Source organism: Apteryx mantelli, chromosome 30 (genome assembly GCF_036417845.1).
Source record: "Apteryx mantelli isolate bAptMan1 chromosome 30, bAptMan1.hap1, whole genome shotgun sequence".
Lineage (NCBI taxonomy): Eukaryota > Metazoa > Chordata > Aves > Apterygiformes > Apterygidae > Apteryx > Apteryx mantelli.
This window is the reverse complement of record NC_090007.1, coordinates 254,555-275,750: the sequence shown is the minus strand read 5'-3', so window position 1 is coordinate 275,750 and position 21,196 is coordinate 254,555. Positions and strand designations below refer to the sequence as shown.

Sequence of the window (21,196 nt, the reverse complement as noted above, 5' to 3'; positions counted from 1 at the left end):
GATGTCAGCGGCTGCACGGCAAGATGCCATTCCCTGAACCTCTGCTCCCCTTGCTGTTGCGCTGCTGGGTGTGGGGGAAGAGGTCACCACTTGGGGAAGTGGTTTTCTAAGGAAATGAGATGCGAGCCGTCATCGTTAGCTTATCTGTCTGGATTTCAGCCAGACCTGCTGGGGGGGGGGGGGGAGTAGGCTCTCTTGCTAAGAGCCTGTGCAATCAGCCGGCTGGGGCCCTAGTGCAGTGGCAGGTCAACGCCATTGGGAACCCAGCTCTGCCACCGCCGAGAGCTCATGTCCTGCCAGACAGCCATGAGAAAGATGTTCAGGCTGCTGCCGCCACCGTCGCTTTGTGCTCAGGCCAGTGCTGCTGGATTTACGCAACCCTCTCATGGGTGCGTTTCCCCCCCCCCGCCCCCAACCCCTCAGCTAAAGGTGCCCTGCTCCCAGCGCCCTGCCTGATACCTGCAGCCGTTCCTCCTGCTGGAGCATCTCCCTGCAGATGTTTCGGATGATCTCTGTCCTGGATGGGTTGGGTCCTCTGGGCTTGGTTTCCATGGCTCCTGCAATACAATTAGCCCCCACACCACCACCAGGCCAATCATTCTTTTACTCCTTTTTATTAGTAAGGGATTGAAAACACTGTTAAATACATTTCTTTACTGATGAGAATTTACAGCTGTTTCTGCAGCAGAAAATTGGTGTCATTAACTCAGTAGCAGTAATTTGGGAGCAACACCAGGCCCTGGCCTTTCTCAGTCACTGATGGCCTTGTCCAGCTCCGCTGGCTCATCACCTCTCCTTCATGACTCTGGGGCTGAGGGTCAGAGAGTCCCTGGGGTGCAAAGCCATGGGGACCAGCCCCCCCCCCCCCCCATACTCCCTCCCACCCCAGGCAGATGCCTGCGCACAACAAGCTCCAGGATCCCGAACCCCAGGAGCTCCCAGTTCGCTCCCTCCATCCTCTGATCTAAGTAAGGCAGAAATCTGGGAAAGGGGTAGCAAGGTGTGTAGGTCCCCTGGGTCTTTTTTTTTTTTTTTTTTTAACTGCTGAAAGGAGAGAAATGGCGGGGGGGGGGGAGAGAGAGTGCGCGAGAGCAGGTCTGTAGATGAGCTGCTCCAGCAGCACCGCCAGCTGCTGCCATGCACTGAACTGGGAGGCCTCCGTCAGCAGCAGGAGCAGCGCTGCCAGTCTGAGGTGGCGTTGGCAAAGCCTGGCTCCTTCCCTGATGGACAAGGGATGGTGCCAGTCGGGGTCCTCAGTACACCACCTCATACACTGTGGCTTTCTTGTCTCCAGAGCCTGTAACGATGAACTTGTCATTGATGGAGATGTCGCAGCTCAGCACAGATGAGGACTCTTTGGACTGAAAATGAGAGAGACAGGCTGAGGGCAGAGCTGGGCGCAGGGACCCTGATGGACCAAGGGTCCTTCATACTGATGGACTAAGCACCCCTCCCCCCCCCCCACCCCCAAATACGTGCCCTGCTCACAACAGGACCTGCCTCACCTGGAATATGCTGGCTCCATAGGGTGTCCGCCAGGCATTCAGCAAGTTGTCCTTCCCTGTGCTCACAAACCATTTCCCTGTGGCAAAAGACAAAGTGGCTCAGTGTTTCGGACACCATCCAGGGGGTCTGAGCACTGGGGAACCCTAGAGACCAAGCTGGTAGGGGGCTGCACACAGTCACCCTGCTCCAATGTCTACACAGCCACAGCAGAAAAATGGCTCTCCTACCGCAGGAGGCAAATTTGAGGGACAGGACGCAGCTGTCATGGAGGTGCAGCTGGTATTTCTCTGGTTTGGTCACATGCAGGATCTCCACATTGCTGCTCTCCATGCCGACGGCGAGCCACTCGCCCGTGGGGCAGTACCCCAGGGAGAAGATCTGGGGAGAAGGCCACATCAGGCACCAGCACCCTGGGGACCGGCCAGCCTCGCGACGGTCCCGGCCAGCCTCGCGACGGTCCCGGCCAGCCCCCGCCCCTACCTGCGAGCTGAAGTCATGCTGCTGCAGCTGACGGCCTTCCCGCAGGTCCCAGCACCGCACCGTGTTGTCCAGCCCCCCTGTCCACAGCTTGGTGCCGTAGTTAGAGATATCGATGCAGCTCGCGCCGTCCGTGTGGCCTTGAAACTGCCTGGGAAAGAGGGGACCGAGCACGCGAGCACGCGGCAGTCAGAGCTGCGGAGCCCAGCTGGGGCCAGGGCAGCGCCTTGGCAGCTAGGAGAGCTGGAGATCCCTGCTGCATCCCGTGGCCAGGGTGGACCACAGGGACAGAGATGGAGCAGGAAGACCACCTTCACAGAGCTCCCCGATCTAAAAAAAAAGAAGTGCCCCAAACTCCCAGAAGCCAGCATCCCTCCCCCATTCCCCTGCCCGGGGCTCACCTCACCATGGTCTGGTTCTGCAGGTCCCACACCACGATGTTGCCGTCGCTGCAGCAGGAGAAGCAGACCTTGGCGTCGGGGCTGATGGCTAGGGCATAGCAGGCAGGCGCGGAGGAGGTGAGCTCGGCCTTGATGCGGGGCGTGGGGGCGGCCAGGTCCCAGATGGACAGGGTGCTGGCCTCCCCCCCCACGATGAGGCTGCGGCCATCGGGGAGCAGCTTGCAGGAGCGGATGTAGTTGTCCCGGTTCTAATTTGGGATTACAGTGAAGGGGGCAAGTGGAGAAGGAGCTGATCAGTGCCCAGGGCATGGGAGAACAACATCCTTTTCTCATCACAGAGACGAAAAGAGCCTCTACCCCGTACCCTTGCGTACAGGGTACCTGGGTACCCCTGTTACCCAGTGTAACAGGGACATATTCCTCTTCCCAACTCCACAAAGCATCTTTCTGTTCTCCCTCCTTACCAAGCAGTCCAGTTGCGCCACGGCCGTCTTGGTGCCTGGCTGCCCCACGTCCCACACCTTCACGCAGCCCTTGCCCCCTGTGTAGACATGTTGCGTGGAGCTGCTGATGGTGACGGCACAGACCACCTCGCCATGGGTCAGGGTGTGGAGCTGCCGTGCGTGGCGGGGGATGCCGGAGCCGATGAGGGCGTCGGGCGGGAAAGGCACCGGCTGCATCTGCCCATCAGCGCTGATGTGGAAGGAGTAGGCGCTGGAAAGGAAGCAGACAGGAGAACAGAGAAATCCCTGCATGAAACCTGAGTGGAAGAGCCAGTTTCTCCCACGAACCATTCCAGAGCCAGGTGGAGGGTTTTTGGGGCAGTCTGGCTAATGAGGGATGCAATCAACCATCTCCTTGTGAGCATCAAATGTCACTAAACTGAAGCCCAGATATGAAAGGACAGAATTGGACGCAGAGGTGGAGAGAAACTCCAGCCAGGCCTCGCCATGTCCCACAGGCTCCAAAATGGGTCATTGGGGGGGGGGGGGGGAGGAGACCCCTGCACCTGGCACACACTGGCCCGCTTGGCCACTTTCCCACCTTCCCTGCAGCCTGCAAGTTTGGCCACACTTACGGTTTTCCTCCAGGGATGGTGGAGAGTGAAGAGGACATTGAGGAAGCCCTCAGGTGAGGGTGAGACTCGAAAGCCACCTGTACAAAGCAAAGGGAGCAAGATGGGTGAAATGCCAAGGTCCCCAAGAGAGGGGGCATGAAGGCAGGCACGTGCCTTTTCTTCCACACACACCAGGACAGGGCTCAAACTGCTCTGCAGAAGGTCCCTGCTTGCTGTGTCCTCCCACATTCAAGTGACAAGGGCCAAAAGGGGCTCCCAGTCAACAAGAGCACTACACACTGATGGAAACTGCTGGAGGCTTCTCAGAGAGCTTCACAGCTTCCACTTGCCCCCAAAGCCCAGGCTGCCTCCAGAAGGGAGCCCTTCCCTATGGATTCAGTCAAGCTCATTGCAGAAATGCAGGTATTGTACACATGGGACAGAACATGTTCAGGACAGCATGGGGCAGGCAGCAGAAACAGCACGTGCTGGTGGCCTGGGCCAGCCCCTCAGCAACTTACCATCGGGGACCGTCCGTACATCACAGTGCTGCTAACTTGCGGAGAGAGGTGGATGCCCATATACATGCTGGGGGCCGTGAGCTCGCCATTGAGGGTGGCGTGAGGCACCATCCCAAAGGAGGATGTGTAGGGGCTGGACACGCTCAGCGGGCTGCGGAGAGCTGCGCAAGGAGAGACCTGTTCACGGACCCTGATGAGTGCGAGAGCTTCACTGGGGGGGGAAAGGGCACCTGGCATCGACCCGTCCCCTCGACACAAGGCCAGACAAGCCTGGCACAAGCCGGAGGATAAGGAGGAGGGTGGGCAGGTTACTGCCAAGACATGGGTGATGCATGGGGCTGTAGAAACCAAAGGGGAGGGGCAGCCCCCAGTCCCAGCAATCCTGGACAGGGGACGCAGACCCAGGCACGTGGAGGAAAGGGCTCCGTCCCCCTCCAAAGGGTGCACCATGGACCAGCCAGCCACTAACCCACAACAACCCTGACCTCCTTTGCCAAGCCCTTTTCAATCATCTTGGCCAGGCCGAATTACCTGCGGTTGATGGCTAAGTGGCTTTACCTCCAGGGCTTTGCTGGTTTATTGAAATCAATTCCAATTCAATTTTTGCTAAACCTCTGTAATTTTCTAGCCCAGACAAGGGCTTAGCATCTCCAGTTTGGCTCAATTTCTCCCTTGTGCTATCTGTCCTCTCCTCTCACCTTCTGGTCATGGTCAAGCTGTTCCTGAGAGCTGTCCCCACCTGCCTTTCCCAAAGTTTCTTAAGGAAACTGAGGCAGCGAAAGGGGGTGTGACCAGGCCAAGATTAGCCACCACAAAGACCACCACTTTAGCTCTCACCCCCCCCTCCTTGTTGCTTTCAAAATGATGCAGCTGTTCACACAGATTCCTGGGTCACCTGGATCTCACCCGGGATCTTTGCAACACCGAGCACATGCAAGACCCCATTGCTACAGAGATCCCCAGCTACACAGGGAGACCGACCAGGAACCACATCCTGGCCTCCTGCATCCTGTGTGCTGGTGGAGGCACCGGGACATCCTTCTCAACCCCTGCAGCCGAGGCCCTGAAGCACGCAGCTTCACACAGCAACACAACGACAACCTGCCTAAGAAAAATGATGACATCCAGAAAAAACATCTGCCCCTCTGAATTCCTGTAGCCAAGAGTTCCTACATCCACACAAAGTGTTTGGTGGGTCTGAGCCCAGCACAAAAGCTTCAGCATTTAGAGAACTGAAACATACAGCTACACAACAGCTTCACACAGATGCACATTTGCTGTGGTCAATACAGTGGCTTATGTGAAGCAAAACTGCTCCCTGCGCAGATGGGGTGAAAGTGTCCCGCCATCCCTCTCGCCCCAGTCTAACCAGCTGCAGAGCAACACCTGCAGGAGAGGAGAGCAACTCCTCCCCTCCATCACCACGGCCGGGAACTCACTGATGGTGTCTGTGGCAGGCGGCTTGGCGGGAGGCGGCCGGAGATGGGAGGCTGAGCTGGGCCCGGGGCCGGGCGTGAGGGAGTCCCGGGAAGGGGAGGACCCGGCGCACTTGGAGGCCAGAGCACTGGCTGAGAGGTCGTTCTGGAAGGCAAAGGCAGAGCCGTGGCAGCAGCAAGGCTGCGGTGCCGCCAGCCAGTCCCGGAGGGACGCGAGGAGCTGCGGCCCCCAGGGCACAGAAAGGCAGCGTGCCCAGAGGGGTGGCTACACCTGGGACCCAGGAGTCCTGCACCCTCGGCCTCTCTCCTCTCGCCCCTCGCTCCCTTCCAGCGGGCAAGAGCTGCCCCACATTTCCCCCTCAGACGCAAACACGGGATCCAGCACCCCTCTTCGGTGGCCAGGTCACCCCCCAGTCCAGACCTGCGTGAGCACCCTGCTGCCCCAGAGGAGATCCCATGGGACCTGCGGCAAAGCCTGCTCCCGCTCCTGCAAAATGCCCTGTGCTGGGCAGACACCATCCCCGGTTCAGCCTTGCACAGGAGCAGGATGGGGGAAGGCCTGGGAAGCTGGTCACATCCCATCTCTCAGATCTCCACAGCTATTTCATGCCTGTCTTTTTTCTTGCCTCTCCTATTTCTTCCCTTTTTTTTCTGCCTGGGGATTTTGTCGACACCAGCAAAGGAAAAAAAAAAAATTAATAACAGAAAAGCAACGTGCTGTGCTGGCAGATTGCTCAGGGCGCTTTGTCTGCTCTAATCCGATTGTCCTGGGGAGAAGCAGCCCGCTGCTCCCTATGGCCTGTAGCCGGCTCCTGACCCCAGGGCTGGCGAGGGATGAATCCTCCAAGCCCCTGCCGGGCCAGCAAGGCTGCGGCGTGACAGAGCCTTCCCTCCCCCACTTCCCGCACGCTGATGTTTCAATCTGAGAATTGGGCTGGTGCTTGGCAAGGAAGAAGGGGAAAAAAAAAAAAGAAAAAAAGAAAAAAGAAAAATCGATCACACAGAGCTCAGAGAAGCTCTGGGGAATTCTGCAGGCAGCCAGATGGAAAATACCTGCAGAGCCAGGCCTTCGCTTACCAGATGATTAACCTCTCTTCCGAAGGCACTGACCTCTGCTCCTGGCCCCGGGAAACCCGACACGAGGCACCAGCCCCGCGGTATTGAAGAGGGAGGGATCTGCTTGCCCAGCTCGTGGGCTGTGGCAGACCCCAGGGCTCGGCTCACGGTGGGGTGCCGCTGCCCCTCGCCGCCCTGCACCACGGCTCCTCCTTACCGGACTTTGGTCCTTGGGCTTGAGGGGGGTCGTGCTGCGGCTGGAGGCGAGCGAGGCAGGGCTTTCGGGCATGTCCCGGCGGGCTGGGGGCAGCCGGGCACTGGGTGCACGGCCAGGGCTGCCGGGCTCCGAGGGCGGATCCTGGGGACGAAGCACAAGGACCATCCTCAGGGCAGCGGGATCTGCATCCCTCCATGCGGGGACAGGTAGGGGCAGCTGACGGCCAGGCAGGTCCCCCAAGAGCGCAACCCCCCTGGGCCTCAAGCTGAGCAGGGACCCCAGGCTCCCTCCTCCTTCCCTCCTGCCTGCTGGGTGAGCTATTCGCCCTGTCGCTCGCCACCCTGCTGCTGCCTCAACAGCCTTGAAGAGAAGCATCTGCTAAAGGGCCCCCACTTCGCTCCTCAGTCCCCTGGATGAGAAACCATCTTTCCTGGCCTTTTCCCCCCCCCGAACAAAATTAGTGGTGACGACAGATTCACAGCACGCTGGTAGCCACAGGTGCCTTTAGCAGAAGGAAGGTGACCAGTTAACCTCCCAGGGCCCCCAGAGACCCAGGATGGGCCCCTCAGCAGCCCCTTGCCAGCATTTCAGAGGCAAGGCCACCCATCAGCTCTTGCACTCCCATAACCGTTCAATTAGGTCTGTGATTTTTATCACTGTAATTACACCAACGAGCAGTTTTTATAAGTGTCGTTTTCTGCAGAAATCCCAGCTGATGTTCCTTTCAGGGCTTGTATTTTCTTGGGAAAGTGGCAGGAGGAGAAAATGGCATATGTGTTTTCCCTCCCCCTAGTCTTCCAGGGGATAAAAGGGATGTCCCCAAAAACATCATCTCTGCCAAGAATAGCTGGGCTGGGATAAAGTGCTGTTGTATCTGCCTTGGTGGCCGGAGAAGGCTGCACCAGAAGGGCCTGACAGTTTGCTTGGGAGGGACTGAAATTCAGTGTACCCGCTGCAGTCTAGACACACTCATGGGCTCAGAGTGTTTTAAAGCAAAGGTTTCTTTTAGACAAGGCACTGTAGGTGACTGCCCAGGATGGGGACTGGCAGGGCCAGGACAAGACGGGGTGCTGCAACTTCTCCACCTGCTTGCTCCTGCCACTTTCACGTGCGTGTGGTACCAGCAGCAAACCCACCTCCCTGGGGCTTTCATCCCAGCTTATCAGATTCCCCATATGGGATGCTGCAGGAGAAGGGTGAAATGGGATTGCAAAACAGAGCCAAGTCTAAGGATGGCAAAGCTGAGCCCTGGCTGGCACAACCTTCAGCCCAGAGCACTGCCTTGGCCAGCAGGAGCACATCACAGGGCTGGCATGTGTCCTTGCCAGCCACTCCTGCCCCATAGCAGAGACCAGGAACCTGCTGAGCCCCAAAACTCAGGAACCAGAGTCCTAAACCTGCTGACTGCAGCTTGAGCCTGATATCCTGCAAGGCTTAAGTGTGCCCATAAGGGTCTGGGCTCACCTCATCCACCACAAGGTTGTAGTCACTCTTGTCCCCATCACTGTCCTGCAAGGAAGAGAGAAACCCATAAAGGCTCAGTCAAGAGTGGGAGAGACTGGAACCAACTCTGGGCTCTGCCTCATGGGCCCCCCCAGCCAGCACAGAGACCCCCTTTCCCCCACCATGCATCGGATCTTGGGGACAGACATCACGTCCTGCAGGCAGCAACTCCAACCCTCTGGCTTGAGGGGTCTCCTCGGGGGTGGGGGCCCTTCATTTTGTTTATTTACTTTTGCAGGATTACTGCCCTTTCCCCCTCCGGCCCTTGAGGCTGCTGGGCCTTTCCTTGTGCACAGTCACTCCACCCCTAACCCGAGCTGGGGTGTTTGGCCAGACCATGCTCTGGCTACCCCAGAGAAGCTGCTCCAGCTCACTTGGTGGTGCAGTCTGCAGGGCAACCACACGGGGACATTCTCCACTTCTGCCTCTTCACCCCCAGGAAGGGGCAGGCACAGAGACTCCCTTGCCACCTCCAGGACCCTTCCCATCTCCCATGGCCATGCTCTGTGGCTGCACTCACATAATGCCCAGGCAGGTCCTTTTCTTCCCGTTTCCGCTTCAGGCCTGTGCTGCCCATCCGCTCCTCGTCCTGCAGGCTCTCCGGAGGGGAAGCAGAAACACTCTGAGCCGGAGGGGGGAAGAGGAAGGCGAGTGAGCTGGAGGGGAGAGCAGACGGGCCGCAAAGCAGTGCCAAACATGTTTCCTCTCTAGAAGAGTCCTTCCGGTGCTGTTGGCTGCTTCCCAGCCAGCGTCCAGAATCCAGCCAGCTATTTGTACAACCTGTGCCACAGCTGCTTTGGGAGGCAGGGGTCCCCTTCCCCTGGTCGAAGGGATGCCAGAGCAAAAGGGGGAGGAATTACTCTCTCCCTGCAGAGGTGCAGATACCTCTGGCATCCCCTTACTGGCCTCCTGTGAGCCCTTGGCTAAGAGTCCTCGAAGATGCACATTTACCTGGGGGCAGAGATGGGCTTTAGTTTGGTGGTTTAAGCAAGGCTGGGGCAGGTGCCTCCAGGCTGGGTTCCAGCCCAAGTTCACCCATTCAGCCCCGATGGGGTAGGGAGGAGGGAAGGAGGATGGGGACTGTCTCCGTGGGTCAGCTGCCCCAACTGCAGATGGACAATCTCCTATTGTGGGCAGCAGGCAGCGAGGTTCAGCTCCGTTCGTATTTATAAGGTGCTCAGAGACTTGGCAACGTCACCTCCCTTTCCTGGCCTGCCCCTGGGATGTCTCCAAAGGGAGCTGCTCTCACCCTTTCCCACCACCCTCCTCCGCTGGAAGCCGGCCAGGACCCATGCCCCATCCCCTCCATGGAGGGAGCGCGGCCAGTCCATCAGCCTGGCACTGCCTCAGCCACGGCAAAGCACTTCCCAGGCAGGTGGGCTGGCTGGCAGAGGGAAGAGAGAGAAAACAAAACCATGCCCAAAACCGCAAAGCCAGACGTCTTGCTGCGAGCCAGGCAGGGCCACACACTTCCCAGCTTCGCCAGAGCAAAGGAGTGGGCAACGGGAGCAACAGCCCCAGCTGACAGATAAGCCCTGCTGTGAACCACTCTGCGAGGAAGGAGCGTTTGAGCGGGACAGGAGAGAGGACAAGACGTCACAGCCATGCCCGTCGCAGCCATGCCCTGACCGAGCTGTTTGCACACAGGGCTACATGAAACCGAGAGCTGAACAACGCAGGCTCCCCAGCCCCTGGACTGGAGAGCAGATCCGCCCCTTCGGGAGATAATAAGGCATGGCGGGAGTGGAAAATCCCCATTGGAGCCTGAATGTTTACTTTGCCTTAACCCTGACGCTGCAGGAGTCAGCGGGGCTTGGAGAAAGCAGGATGGGGGCAGAGCAGAGATGAATGCCTCTTCCCCCTTCCTCACCCTCCGCCCCAGTGTGTTCCAGCCCGCTTCCCGCCGAGGGCAGATTGTGCCAAAAACCGCGGGGGTGTCTTAAATCCCTTCCCTCCCCCCTCCTCGGCTGTTTCCTTGGATGATAATACAATCAAGTGGTTCCTGCCCACCCACCAGCCCGCCCACGCACTCCTGCTCTCTTTCATGCACATCAGCGCGCGCGCGCTTGGGGGCCTGGTCCCATGGCACCAGCATACAAACCAGAGGAACACCAGATCGATGCTGGGTTATGGGAGAGGAGGATCTGCCTGCTCTGCTCCGGGGCCCACCTCCAAAACCGGCCTTGCTTTTCAAAGCATGCGGGGTGTCAGGGGCTGCTGCCATTTCCAGGGTGCAGCTCCCCAGCCCTCCCAAGGACTACTTTGCAGCGCTGTTGATGCTAGCAGTTAGGAAGAAAATGCTCCATCCCAGGGCACCGATGTGGTCATTTACAGAGGAATCAGGAACCTTGCCACATACAACCACAGAGCAAAAAAGAAGGGTCCCGTCCCCTGGGGTGGTCCCTGGAGGAGATAGCCTGGTCTATCTCAGATGCAATAGGGCGACCATTTCTCTATCTCCCTCTGTCACCTGACTGCAAGCTTATGAAGATCAATGTCAATTGCTCCCCAGTGGAGGGGCTAGTTAACCCTTCCTTCCCCTGCCTGTGCCCTGAGCTGTAGCTCCAGCTTACTGGAGCCAACTGGGAGTCACTGCTTTGGGACTCCTGACAAGGTTGGGGGACATTAAAAACAGAGAATGCAGCCAAGGGCTGGGGAGGAACTGGCATTGCTGGGCTTAGGTAAGGAGACCTGTTCAGCCTGTTTGCTAAACTGGAAACTCTCAAAAAGGACAGAACTAGCTATTTTGGGAGCAGCGCTTGACCTTTAGATACTCGCATCAGCAAAGAGTCTCTGAGTCAAGCTGGCCCAGCACCTTCAGCTACAAACCTGCCCGGCTCCCTCCTCAATGCACACACAGCCCACCCGAGGCAGCACAGCAAAGGGATGGGGGGTTACGATGAGCAGAACACTTTATCTTGTTTTCTCTGCTCAGATTCTCCCCTATATCCCTCTACACATGTATGTTCCCCTTAGCTGCCCTCCTCTCCTCCAAAACTCCAGCTGGGTTCCTCCAACCCCGAGCCTAGGTCCAGCCTCAAGTGAGGACCCATGTGCTGCCCTCTGGAGAGAGCAGAGCTGGCCTCAGCCTGGGGTCTCCAGAGGCAGAAGGGGACTAAGAACCCAGCCCCTCTCTCCATCCCACCCCCCTGCAACTCAATGGCTTGTCCTTTCCTTCTTGGCATGCTGAGCCCTTACAAACTCAGCACCCAGGGGAAGGCCAGTCCTGGGAGCCAGCTGCCCTAATCACCTTGTGTGCAAACGCAAACAGCCTGGAAAGTTGACCTACAGTGTTAGGGAGAGATGTCTCCTGTCTTCAGGCACCAAGTTGGGGAGGGAGAAAGAAGAAAGGAGCCCACACAGCAGAAGCCGCCACTGGACCACTGTAACCTGAAGGCCTTCGGCAGAACGGGAGCAGAGTGTCTGGGCCATGGTGTACAGCTCTCAAGAGAACAACATGGAGCTGCTCTGCCTGCAAAGCTGCCTGCCCACCTTCAGCTGATCCTCCCCTGAGGAGCCCCATGAAATGACATGGTGCCATGCAGAAACGAAACCCCAGTCCCTGCCACTCCCTCCCTTTGTACTGAAGCACGGCCTCTCAGGCTGCCACCAAAAAGAGAAGGGCAGCTCCGCTATCTCTGGGCTGTTTACTTCCAAAGGTCAGGAAACAAAACATTCCTGGAAATCCTACTGCGAGTGCTTGCAAAGGGAGCTGGCTGCAGGCACCTCCAGAACATGCAGCCCCTGTGCCAGCCCCGTGCTGCCAGCCCTCAGGCGCTGAGCATGGGGTCACCATAAAATGCAGCCCATCTCTTCCCTTGGATCCTCCCTGCCACGGCCACCCCAGGACCCAGATTCTCTCTAGCAGCACAAAGGTCTTTCCAGGAACTGACACCAGCATGGAGGGCTCTGAACTAGCTCTGCTTCCCTGCCTCTGGACCAGGAAATCTAGGGCAAATGTCCTGCAAGTCCCGAGAGGGTTAGGGGAGCAGGACCATGCACATTAGCAAAATATCTCTTAGAACACCCTGGAGATGCTCTAAGTGACACTCAAGGGGGCTGGCAGGCTCGCAGAGCAGCCCAAGACCTTGTGAAGGAAAAGCCATGCCACCCACCCACGTTTCCAGAAGGCCTGTTCACGCCACCAGCTTGGCCAAAGCCAGGTCTGTTGGTGCAACTTACCCGGCTCGGGGTGTGCTCTGGTGTCCAGGCAGCAGGAGAGGAAAGCATCCGGGAACATCCACGGTGGCAAAGAAGAAGGAAGGAAAAAAGAAGAGGCTGTTAATGCCGTGGCTATGCTCAAACTGCAGAGGGGGGAAGGAAAAGGAGGGGCAGTGCAGCATAAAACCAGAGGAGACAGAGGGACCCAGGCTGAAAAATGACACCCTATTTCCCACTTTGCCCAGATGCTGTGTGGATTCTCTGATGTCTAATAGGAGGTGAGCACACTGGTCTTTCTCAGGGAAGCAGGGAGGAATCTATCCAGCCACCTACTTCCAAGAAACTCATTAGAGCTTTGAAATTTCTTGGCTGGAACTAGCCAATGGGTTCCAAAGTTATTAAGAAGCGACAAGCAGACTAGCTAGCTGAGGCCTCATGAATCACACCCATCCCATTTCTCTAGGAAGCTATGCTAAAAAGCCCTTCTTAGAGACTCTTTGATCAAGGCTTTTTCACATGCAGCACACAAAAAAACAGCTCCATCTCCCTGAGCTCAGGGAAGGAGCGTCAGGCATTTGCTCACAAACCTACGCACCGGGTTATCAGCTGGGGTCTTGCATTGCTCCCCAGTGGCTTTTCACTCCTAATGATCACATCAGCATTTAGAGAGGATATATGGGTCCCAGTCTCTGCTGGCAGGAGGACAGATGTTCAGGAATGAGGCAGGAGGGTATCAGGGGATGCCGGACTCTTAATGTGTGCGGCTGCTGCAGGACTCTGGTCAGCACAAAGCAGGAGGGAAGGGGGGAGAGGGGCCGGGTGCCCGGGATTATCACTTCAGTGCTGGCTCAGTTTGATCCACACCTGCTCTGGCTAACTAGGGGGGCACCAAGGATTAACCTAAACCATATGTAGCATTTCACTGATTTTTTTAAGGAGGAATCAATGCGGGTGTCTGTGTGCCCTCTGCCCTGACTGGATGCCAGTCAGACTGCTTTTTCCCACCCAAGGACCAGCACCATGCAAGCTGACTCTGAAAGCATTCACCAGAGGCTGCCTGGGTCTCGAAGGGTTAAGGAAGGCACAGCATAGCCTGCTTTTATCCTCTTTCTGGAGTTTGTTTTTCTCCTTTGGGGAAGGCCATCCTTAAAGAAACACTGACAGAATTAAAACTGCACACACCTGTGTGCAAGGATGCAAAGCAGACGTGTGCATACATGGACAATTTCCTGATGCTATTTTTACCACCTTTAGATCTTACAAGCAAAACCAGATCATTAAGAAAACGAAGCAAACCCCTCTAGTGACCAGTTTCCCTGCCACCATTGTGTCCTGTTACAGTAGCACTTCCAGACCCCACATCAGGGACCGTGATGAGCCACCAGCACCTTCCCCAGAGGAGTCTGCGGAGCAGGATCACTAAGGCTGCTAAATTTTACTGCCTGTTTCTAGTCCAAGGACCCATCCTGCTGTGCAGGGCTTGGAGCCCTGTCTGTGCCTCAGTTTGCCCCTCAGCAAAAATACCTGACGCCTGCACTCTGTAGAAGGTGACTTGAGCTCAGAGTGGCTCCTCCTTCAGAAAAAGCTTCAAGAACAACAAGCCACCAGCAAAGCTGGGTGTTGCTATTAATTTGGCCCAAGCCTGCCAGTAACATTCACAGAACTGATTTAACGATGATTAAATATTGATGATGTTTGTAAAGCACTTTGTGATCCTGATAGGAGGAGGCACCCAGAAGGATGAGGGATTACTGCTATCTGCGAGGCACTGCATATGCAATAAAGCTTTCTAAATTCCTTGCCACAGCCCCGTGTCTCCCACAGTTTCTACCAGGGGCTTGCAACAGTAAGGTGTTTTCCCTTAAAGTCTCAGCTTCCAGCATCAGATGAGTGCCTGAGAACCTCGGTGCAAACTGAGAGGGTTTCTCTGCAGTGGGGAGCTCGCACCCACCAGCTGTCTCTTGCAGGGGGAGCACAACGCTGAAAATACCCCGGGGAGGCAGAAGGCCCATGTGCACGTGTGCACCCAGAGCCCTGGGGCCCAGCGCTTGGGGTGCGCACGCAGCCGCCCCCTACACTGCCACGAGCTCTCTGGAATCATCGCTGCATGGCAGCTGTTCCTTTGGTCAAAAATAGAGCCAACCTCTCGGGGCTGCAGATATTTAATTAGCTGGATCTGTCATTTGCTGTGCCTGCCGCTCCCCCTGGCCCCAGGGAACAGCTGCCACACATTGAGGAGCCCTGGGAAAGGGGCAGAGCTGGGAGCAGGATCCCCCTGGTGCTGCCTGGCCACCTCTGGGACTTCTGCCTGACCCTGATCCAGCCAGCCTTCGAAGCGTTAATCCAGCTGCATTTCATCCCCTTACCTCTGTTCTCCCCATCCTGGAGCACTCTGTCCTCCTTGGCAGCGAGCTGCGACTGCGCCATAAGTGCCCCCGAGAGGGCCAGGAGCCCCGAGGCGCTGCCGACCCCCGTCAGGCTAGATGGCTGCATGCTGGAGGGGTGGGGGGTCAGCGGGATGGGGGGTGCGTGGTGGGAGAGGTGCTGAAGCTGCTGCTGCTGAAAGAGAAAGAGCAAATGGTCCTGGGTCCTGGGAGGAGACAGCCGCACGCCAGTTGTGCCCACACCCCAGAGCTGTCTGCATGAAGTGCAATGCAAAGCGCGATGGGATGAGACGCGACACGAAGGACAAGGAGGGGAGCAGAGCTGTCAAGGCCGCACTGTTTTAGTCCCATCCCTTGCCCTTTCCCCCATGCAGCACCTAGAGCACCCCCTACACAAGTCAGGGGATGCAACCCCCAAAACATGACAGACAAGCCCAGCCCATCGCTCTCCCCTGCTCAGGTCGGCATGGCTGGGGCCAGGGAGGCTCCCAGAGGCTGTCTGCCTTCTTCGTTATGCAGTGGTAAACCCTAATCGCCACAGCAGACCATCCCAAGCTTGTCAGGGTAGAAAGACCTTGGCTTCTCCCATTGTTACACTGTGCAGTCCAAATTCGCAGTGGAGCAGGGAAGAGCCCTCACTCCCTGGCCCGGCAGGGCAACTCACCCCAACGATGCTGTTGAGTTCCCCCATGGTCACCTGCTTGGCCCGCTCCACTGCCTGCAGAACCTGCTGCTGGTGCTAGGAGGAAAAGCCTGGGCATTACGCAGTGCTTGCGGCCGCAGATGTCACGTGGCCCTGACCCTGCACCCAGCTGTGCTACGGCCCAGGGATGCACAGTCAGTACCTCCCTTCCTCCAGTCCAGGTACAGAGGTTTTCCCTCCCTGAACCTCCCTTTCTTCAGGCTGGATCCTGGTTCCCCCTTTCCCAAGGGCCTCCGGAGAAGCCCAAGCAGTCCGGCGCATGCCCCCTCTTACCTCCTGCGTCAGGAAGGGTATAATCTGGGCGCAGATGGCACTCAGTCTCTTGACAATCTCTGCCTGAAAGAGGAGGCAGGTATCACTGCTGCAGTGGGGTGGGAGGGCTCTGAACCCCATCCCGCCCCCCCCCGCCGGGTAGGGAGGAGGACAGCCAAACATCCTGCAGATGCACTGAGCTCCGGGGAGTTAAGCGCTCACCACCCTGCATCCGGCTCAGCGTAAATCCTCACGCTGCCTCTCTATCCCTGCTGGGATTTCCCAAGCTCCTGCCAAGCGAGGACTCTGCCCAGGGCTCTGGGACCCTCCCAGACTGTCAGGTTCCCCTGGGCACACAGGAGGGAATCTGACTCCTAAATCCCTCTGTGGATCCAGGCCAAGCCAGGCTCTGAGCTGTCAGCCCTTTTAAAGCCCAGCTGGCTTTGCTCAGCCCAAACCCATCTTGGCTTTGTGGGCTGCTGCTCTTGTAGCCAGCGGGCAGGCTGGTAGGGAAGGAGGAGAGCAGAGCTACGAACACTGGCAACGGGCCACTGCTATGCCGCTTTCCCTCTCCCCAAGCATTGAACTGAAAGCCATGGGGAAAACAAGGCGGGGGGGTTTCACACAAATTAATTCAGCTTCCTCTCCCCACCCCCCATCTCTTCTGGATCTTCCCAGCAAGCCCTGCACAGCACCAATGATGATACCTGCTCTGCCCTTCCCAGCCCTGGCCGGATCAGGAGCTCGTGCTTCCCACCCCCTCAAAAACACCCCGGCCGACCAGGCAGCTCCAACGGCTGCTTACAGAGAGGGACACTGAGGTTCGGGGCACTGCGATTTACCTGCCCCCTCCCCAGCAAATGGCAGCAAGGGAAACGCAGAGAAGCCAGGTGCGCCCTGTCCTCACCTACGGTACCAGTGAGCCCGGCTGAATCCCTCCCTGGGACAAGGGCCCTTCCCAAGGGAAGCTGCTGCAGCTTCCCAGCCGGCCGCTCCAAAACAAACCTGTGTCTCCCAGGGAGAACCTGTCACCCACGCTGCAAATCCCCCCGGCACTCGGCACTCGCCAGCGAAGCGACTGGCTGCTCTGAGGTGCTTTTTCATCTCGGGTTTCTACAATCTCTGACAGCATTGCAGAGAGGTCAAACCATGCACAAAGCCGGCAAAGAACAAAGGGGACGTTTACCTGACTCTCAAAGCCACACAGCTCCCTGCTGCGGGGCGGGGGACAGCACGGCCCGCGCCCGTCCCCCCAGACACCCCGTCCCCCACCGATCCAGCCTGCTGCTGCGTGCACCACGCGGTAGCAAGGACCGGGAGTCAGAGATCCTGTCCTGGTGCCTCGTAGTGCCCCGCAGCTGGGAACAGGAGCAGGCATGCCGGGCCCTGGCTGCCCCTCTCCAAGCGCTCAGCTGTCCGCCCCCCTGTCCTGTGTCGGGAGAGCCCCTGGGTCCCCTGCAGCTCAGGCCACCCCTGGATCCTGGTCCCACCAGAGCTGGGAGCGCGTGGGGACAGCAGGAACGTGCTGAAGGGCCCTGCAGCCCTCCCTGCTAACAAAAGGAGCAAACTCGGAGGGGCTGAGCCAGCTGGAGGAATATGGCAGTTGACTTGCCACTTTGTCAGGCATTGGTCCAAACTAATTTCCCTGGCAGAGAGCCCGTGATGACTAGATTGATAAATCTGAAGAGGGAAAGCAAATTAACGCTGGAACAAAAGGGGAACCAGGGAAGGGTGAAAACACTCCTCTGGCTTCAGGAAAGGAAAAAGGGATGAAAGACAGAAAGAAAGACAGAAAGAAAGACAGAAAGAAAGACAGAAAGAAAGACAGAAAGAAAGACAGAAAGAAAGACAGAAAGAAAGACAGAAAGAAAGACAGAAAGAAAGACAGAAAAGCAAGGCAATCCATTCGCCTCTGGGCTCCAGCTCCTGCTGTTTCCTCCACACTCCCTCCTGCGTCTGGGGCCCCAGGGAACCATTGCTGGCAGGTACGCGCACAGGGACTGCAGGACGCAAGGCCAGACTTTGAGGTGCTTTGGGATCACAGGGAGGAGGTTCTGCCTGAGGTGTCTACCAGAACTCAATACCCCATGTCCTGACAATTGCTCAACCCCTTTGCAAAGCAGTCCCTCATCCACAGCTACGCTAGGTCTGCCATGCCGGTAACAGGGACACGGGGAGAAGGGAGATTGTTTTCCAACAGAGTGTCCCAGCACCAAGCTCTCCCCCTGCCACTGCCACAGACCCCAGCTCACTCACCTGCTTGTGCATTTCAATGTTCAGCCCATAGGACATTTCATAATACTGAAAGGAAAATCACAGTGCAGCCTGGTTAGGATTTGCCCCGAGCAATTGGCCCATTACAGCCAGGGTTTAATATCCAGTCCATCTCTGCTTCCCCCGTCAAACTTCCTCTAGCAGAACCCTGCTGCTGCGGGTCCCTGCTCCCACCAGCTTGAGTCCAGGGAAACAGCTGAGCAGAAAGTGATGGGCTGACGCCTGCCCAAACTCATCACACCATGAGCTCCAACCAGCGCCTGGGATGAGCTGGGGTGCCACCAAGGTGTAGACTGTTTAACGCACATGATGATTACACCCTAGTTTCTGCATTAGTATAAACTGACACCCCTCTGGCCTCAGGAATAGGGCTGCCATCACCCAGGGGATGGGGCTGCCCAGGTTTAGGTCTGTTTGCTGTTGGGAGGGGGGATAATTTGTCTTTCCCCCTTCCCCTAGAGGGGCCGGTAATGTCAGATGCTGAAGGAGAGGTAATGTTACTCCAGTTCTCCAGTTCCCACCTTCCTAGCTTCCTGCCAGCAGTGCTACCCCTCCTCCTGCCCAAGGCTGCCCAGCAGGAGCCTGGCACAGGATAGTGCCAGCCGGTAAGCTATTAACACCACACTGGCCACTGCAGAGGGAGTCCTGCCCTGCTCTTTTTAAAGGCAGTTTCCTCTCCCATCCAAAACACCAGCCTCAGGGTATCACTTCCAAGACATCCTCTCTTGGGAGAGAGACAGGGAGGAGGAAGGAGACCTTTATCTTTAAGAGGCCAAACACAAAAAGAGGAAAAAAAAGAAAATAAAAAAGAAAAAAACTATAAAAACCTATGGCATGATTCCTGAGCTCAAACAGCATCAAGCATGGCAGCAGACATCAGCAGAAGAGCCAGCCGTTGCTAGGAATAAAGATTAACTCCTTCCTAACTCATGCCCCCAGCCCCAGGACAACCCCCGAGGCCAGGTATCCACTCAGCGGTGGTGGCCCACAGAAGCTGGCGTCTCAGCTGGGCAAGCGACTGAGAGGAGCTCCGGCCTCGGGACCTCGCCGGGAAGGCTAGGGGTCGAGGATGCTCTGGGGGCCTGGGGGACAGCGGAGGGGTGGCTCACCATGACATAATGTCTCTGCATCTCCGTCTTCTCACTCACCAGCTTCTCACATTCCAGTTTCAGGCTGCAAAGAGGATCCACGGTTTCCATTCACGGACCTACATCTCCTGCCCTGTCCCCCCCATGCCCACCCACACTTCAGGTCTCGGAAAGCTTGGCTCTTCTCCTACCTTTCTCCCCCACTCTCCATCTCTGCCCCAGAGTCACACAGCACCGGCACCGCAAGGGTGTCGCATGCCCATCCCTGACTGCTGCTGCCTTCCTTGTCCTTGGTGCCTCCGGAGGGACCTGGACCCATGGGGCTGTGCCATGTGCTGCCCATGCAGCCCCTGCTCCCCTCAGGGCCGGTCCATCTCAGCCCACCAGCGCTCCAGCTCCACTGCACGGTTGTCCCCTCCACGCCTCCCCACACCCAGCTTGGCCCGCGGAAACAAACCTTGGGACCCCCCTCAGGACCTGGCACCCCAATTCACAGCCTTGCTCTGCCCCTCAGGCTAGACCCCTCTTCCTGTCCGCCCTAATCACCCCTTTACTGAGACCCCTTTCTCCATCTCCTGCCCCTAGCACACCCCTTAGTTTGGCCCCCGTCCTCCTCCTTTACCTGGACCCTCTTTTCCTCGTACCCCTAGCCCCCACTTCACTCCCTTCTGCGGACACCACGTCTCTGCCCCAGCCCCAGCTGGCCTCCCCGGCCCCCTCCTGCCCCCACGCCGTCTCCTCCCCGCACCCAGCCCCATGCCCCAGGCCAGACCAGGACCCTCATCCTTGCCCCTCTCCTGACCCTGCCGCTCGCTCGCTCCCTCCCTCCCTCCCTCCGCAGCCCCGGTCCCCTGCCCCCCCCTCACCTGTGATACTGAGCCTGCAGGAACTGAAATTCCTCCTTAATCCGGTCACAGATCTCCAAAATCGAGAACTTGAAGGGCTGCCCGGCCTGGAGGGGAGTCTGGGGAGAGAAGGCGCCCGGGCGGCTGCTGAGGGCTGCCCGGCGCGGCCGCGGCTCCCGCGCCGTCCCCCCCGGTACTCACCGGGCGCCGTCCCCCCGGGTACATCCTGCGGCGCCGGCCCCCCCGGTACTCACCGGGCGCCGTCCCCCCGGGTACATCCTGCGGCGCCGGCCCCCCCGGTACTCACCGGGCGCCGTCCCCCCCGGTACTCACCGGGTGCCGTCCCCCCGGGTACATCCTGCGGCGCCGTCCCCCCCGGTACTCACCGGGTGCCGTCCCCCCGGGTACATCCTGCGGCGCCGTCCCCCCCGGTACTCACCGGGTGCCGTCCCCCCGGGTACATCCTGCGGCGCCGGCCCCCCCGGCCCCGCCACGGCGGAGGCGCGCGGATCAGGCGGGGTGCAGCCCGTTGCCGCCGGGCCGGCGGGCGGAGGGGGCTTCTCCGCGGCGGCAGCAGCGGGGTCTCCGCGTGCTCCCCATGGGGGCCGGGGCGGCTGGGCTCGGCTGGCTGGAAGCGGGTCCTGGAGCACGGCGAGAAAAAACAGGAAAGACACGGAAATAAGAGGCAGGACCGGCGGGCAGCGCAGGAGCTGGCCGGGCTCGGCGGCGTCCGGGCCAGAGCGACAACCGCCTCCCGCACGGCCCGGCCCGGCCCGGCCCGGCCCGGCGAGGAGCGCCGTCCCCCGGCACCGCTTAAGGTGGCTCGTTCCCGCAGGACACGGCGGCGGGGCCGCCCGCGCCGCGCACAGGAGGGCAGGGCACCGGCACCGGCGAGGGGGAACCGGGCAGGGCAGCGGCACCGGGACGGGCAGCGGGGACCGGGACGGGCAGCGAGACCGGGCAGGGGGCACCGCGACCGGGAAGGGCAGCGGGGACCGGGACGGGGGCACTGGGACCGAGCAGGGCAGCGGGGATCGGGACGGGCAGCGGGCACCGAGCAGGGCAGCGGGGACCGGGACGGGCACCGGGCACCGGGCAGGGGGCACCGGGACGGGCAGCGAGACCGGGCAGGGGGCACCGGGACCGGGAAGGGCAGTGGGGACCGGGAAGGGCAGTGGGGACCGGGAAGGGGGCATCGGGACCGGGAAGGGCAGCGGGGACCGGGAAGGGGGCACCGGGACCGAGCAGGGCAGCGGGGATCGGGAAGGGCAGCGGGACCGGGACGGGGGCAGCGGAGAGGGGGAACCGGGCAGGG

The 21,196-nt window shown here is 58.9% G+C and overlaps 1 protein-coding gene across 8 annotated transcripts; it reads right to left on the bottom strand.

Moving 5' to 3' along the window:
• Nucleotides 1–598: 598 nt before the first annotated feature.
• TLE2 (TLE family member 2, transcriptional corepressor) lies at nt 599–20,874 on the bottom strand. Of its 8 annotated transcripts, none has more exons than XM_067312925.1 (20): nt 20,321–20,874; nt 19,903–20,000; nt 19,058–19,121; nt 17,931–17,975; nt 15,696–15,758; nt 15,384–15,458; nt 14,702–14,894; nt 12,357–12,373; nt 8,695–8,994; nt 8,136–8,180; nt 6,672–6,812; nt 5,402–5,543; nt 3,963–4,123; nt 3,463–3,539; nt 2,849–3,098; nt 2,385–2,632; nt 1,987–2,134; nt 1,734–1,884; nt 1,506–1,582; nt 599–1,361 (listed from the first exon to the last, which is right to left on the bottom strand). In XM_067312925.1, exons 1-20 carry the CDS (start codon nt 20,342–20,344, stop codon nt 1,254–1,256), a joined length of 2,427 nt encoding a protein of 808 aa, XP_067169026.1. In that variant the 5' UTR covers nt 20,345–20,874; the 3' UTR covers nt 599–1,253. The 8 variants fall into 8 exon arrangements, with proteins under 8 accessions (XP_067169026.1, XP_067169025.1, XP_067169028.1 ...); XM_067312924.1 differs by lacking the exon at nt 20,321–20,874 and adding an exon at nt 20,215–20,244; XM_067312927.1 differs by lacking the exon at nt 20,321–20,874 and adding an exon at nt 20,215–20,244 and having other exon boundaries at nt 8,695–8,796.
• Between the last annotated feature and the right edge of the window lie 322 nt (nt 20,875–21,196).

Bases quoted from the DNA above. Each gene is read 5' to 3' on its own strand.
- TLE2 (XM_067312925.1), bottom strand. From the start codon at position 20,344: ATGTACCCGGGGGGACGGCACCCG. The intron at 17,976-19,057 runs GTGAGCCACCCC...TTTTCCTTTCAG, and splicing joins TGCAGAGACATTATGTCATG to TATTATGAAATGTCCTATGG. The intron at 2,135-2,384 runs GTGAGCCCCGGG...CCTCTTTCCCAG, and splicing joins CAGAACCAGACCATGGTGAG to GCAGTTTCAAGGCCACACGG.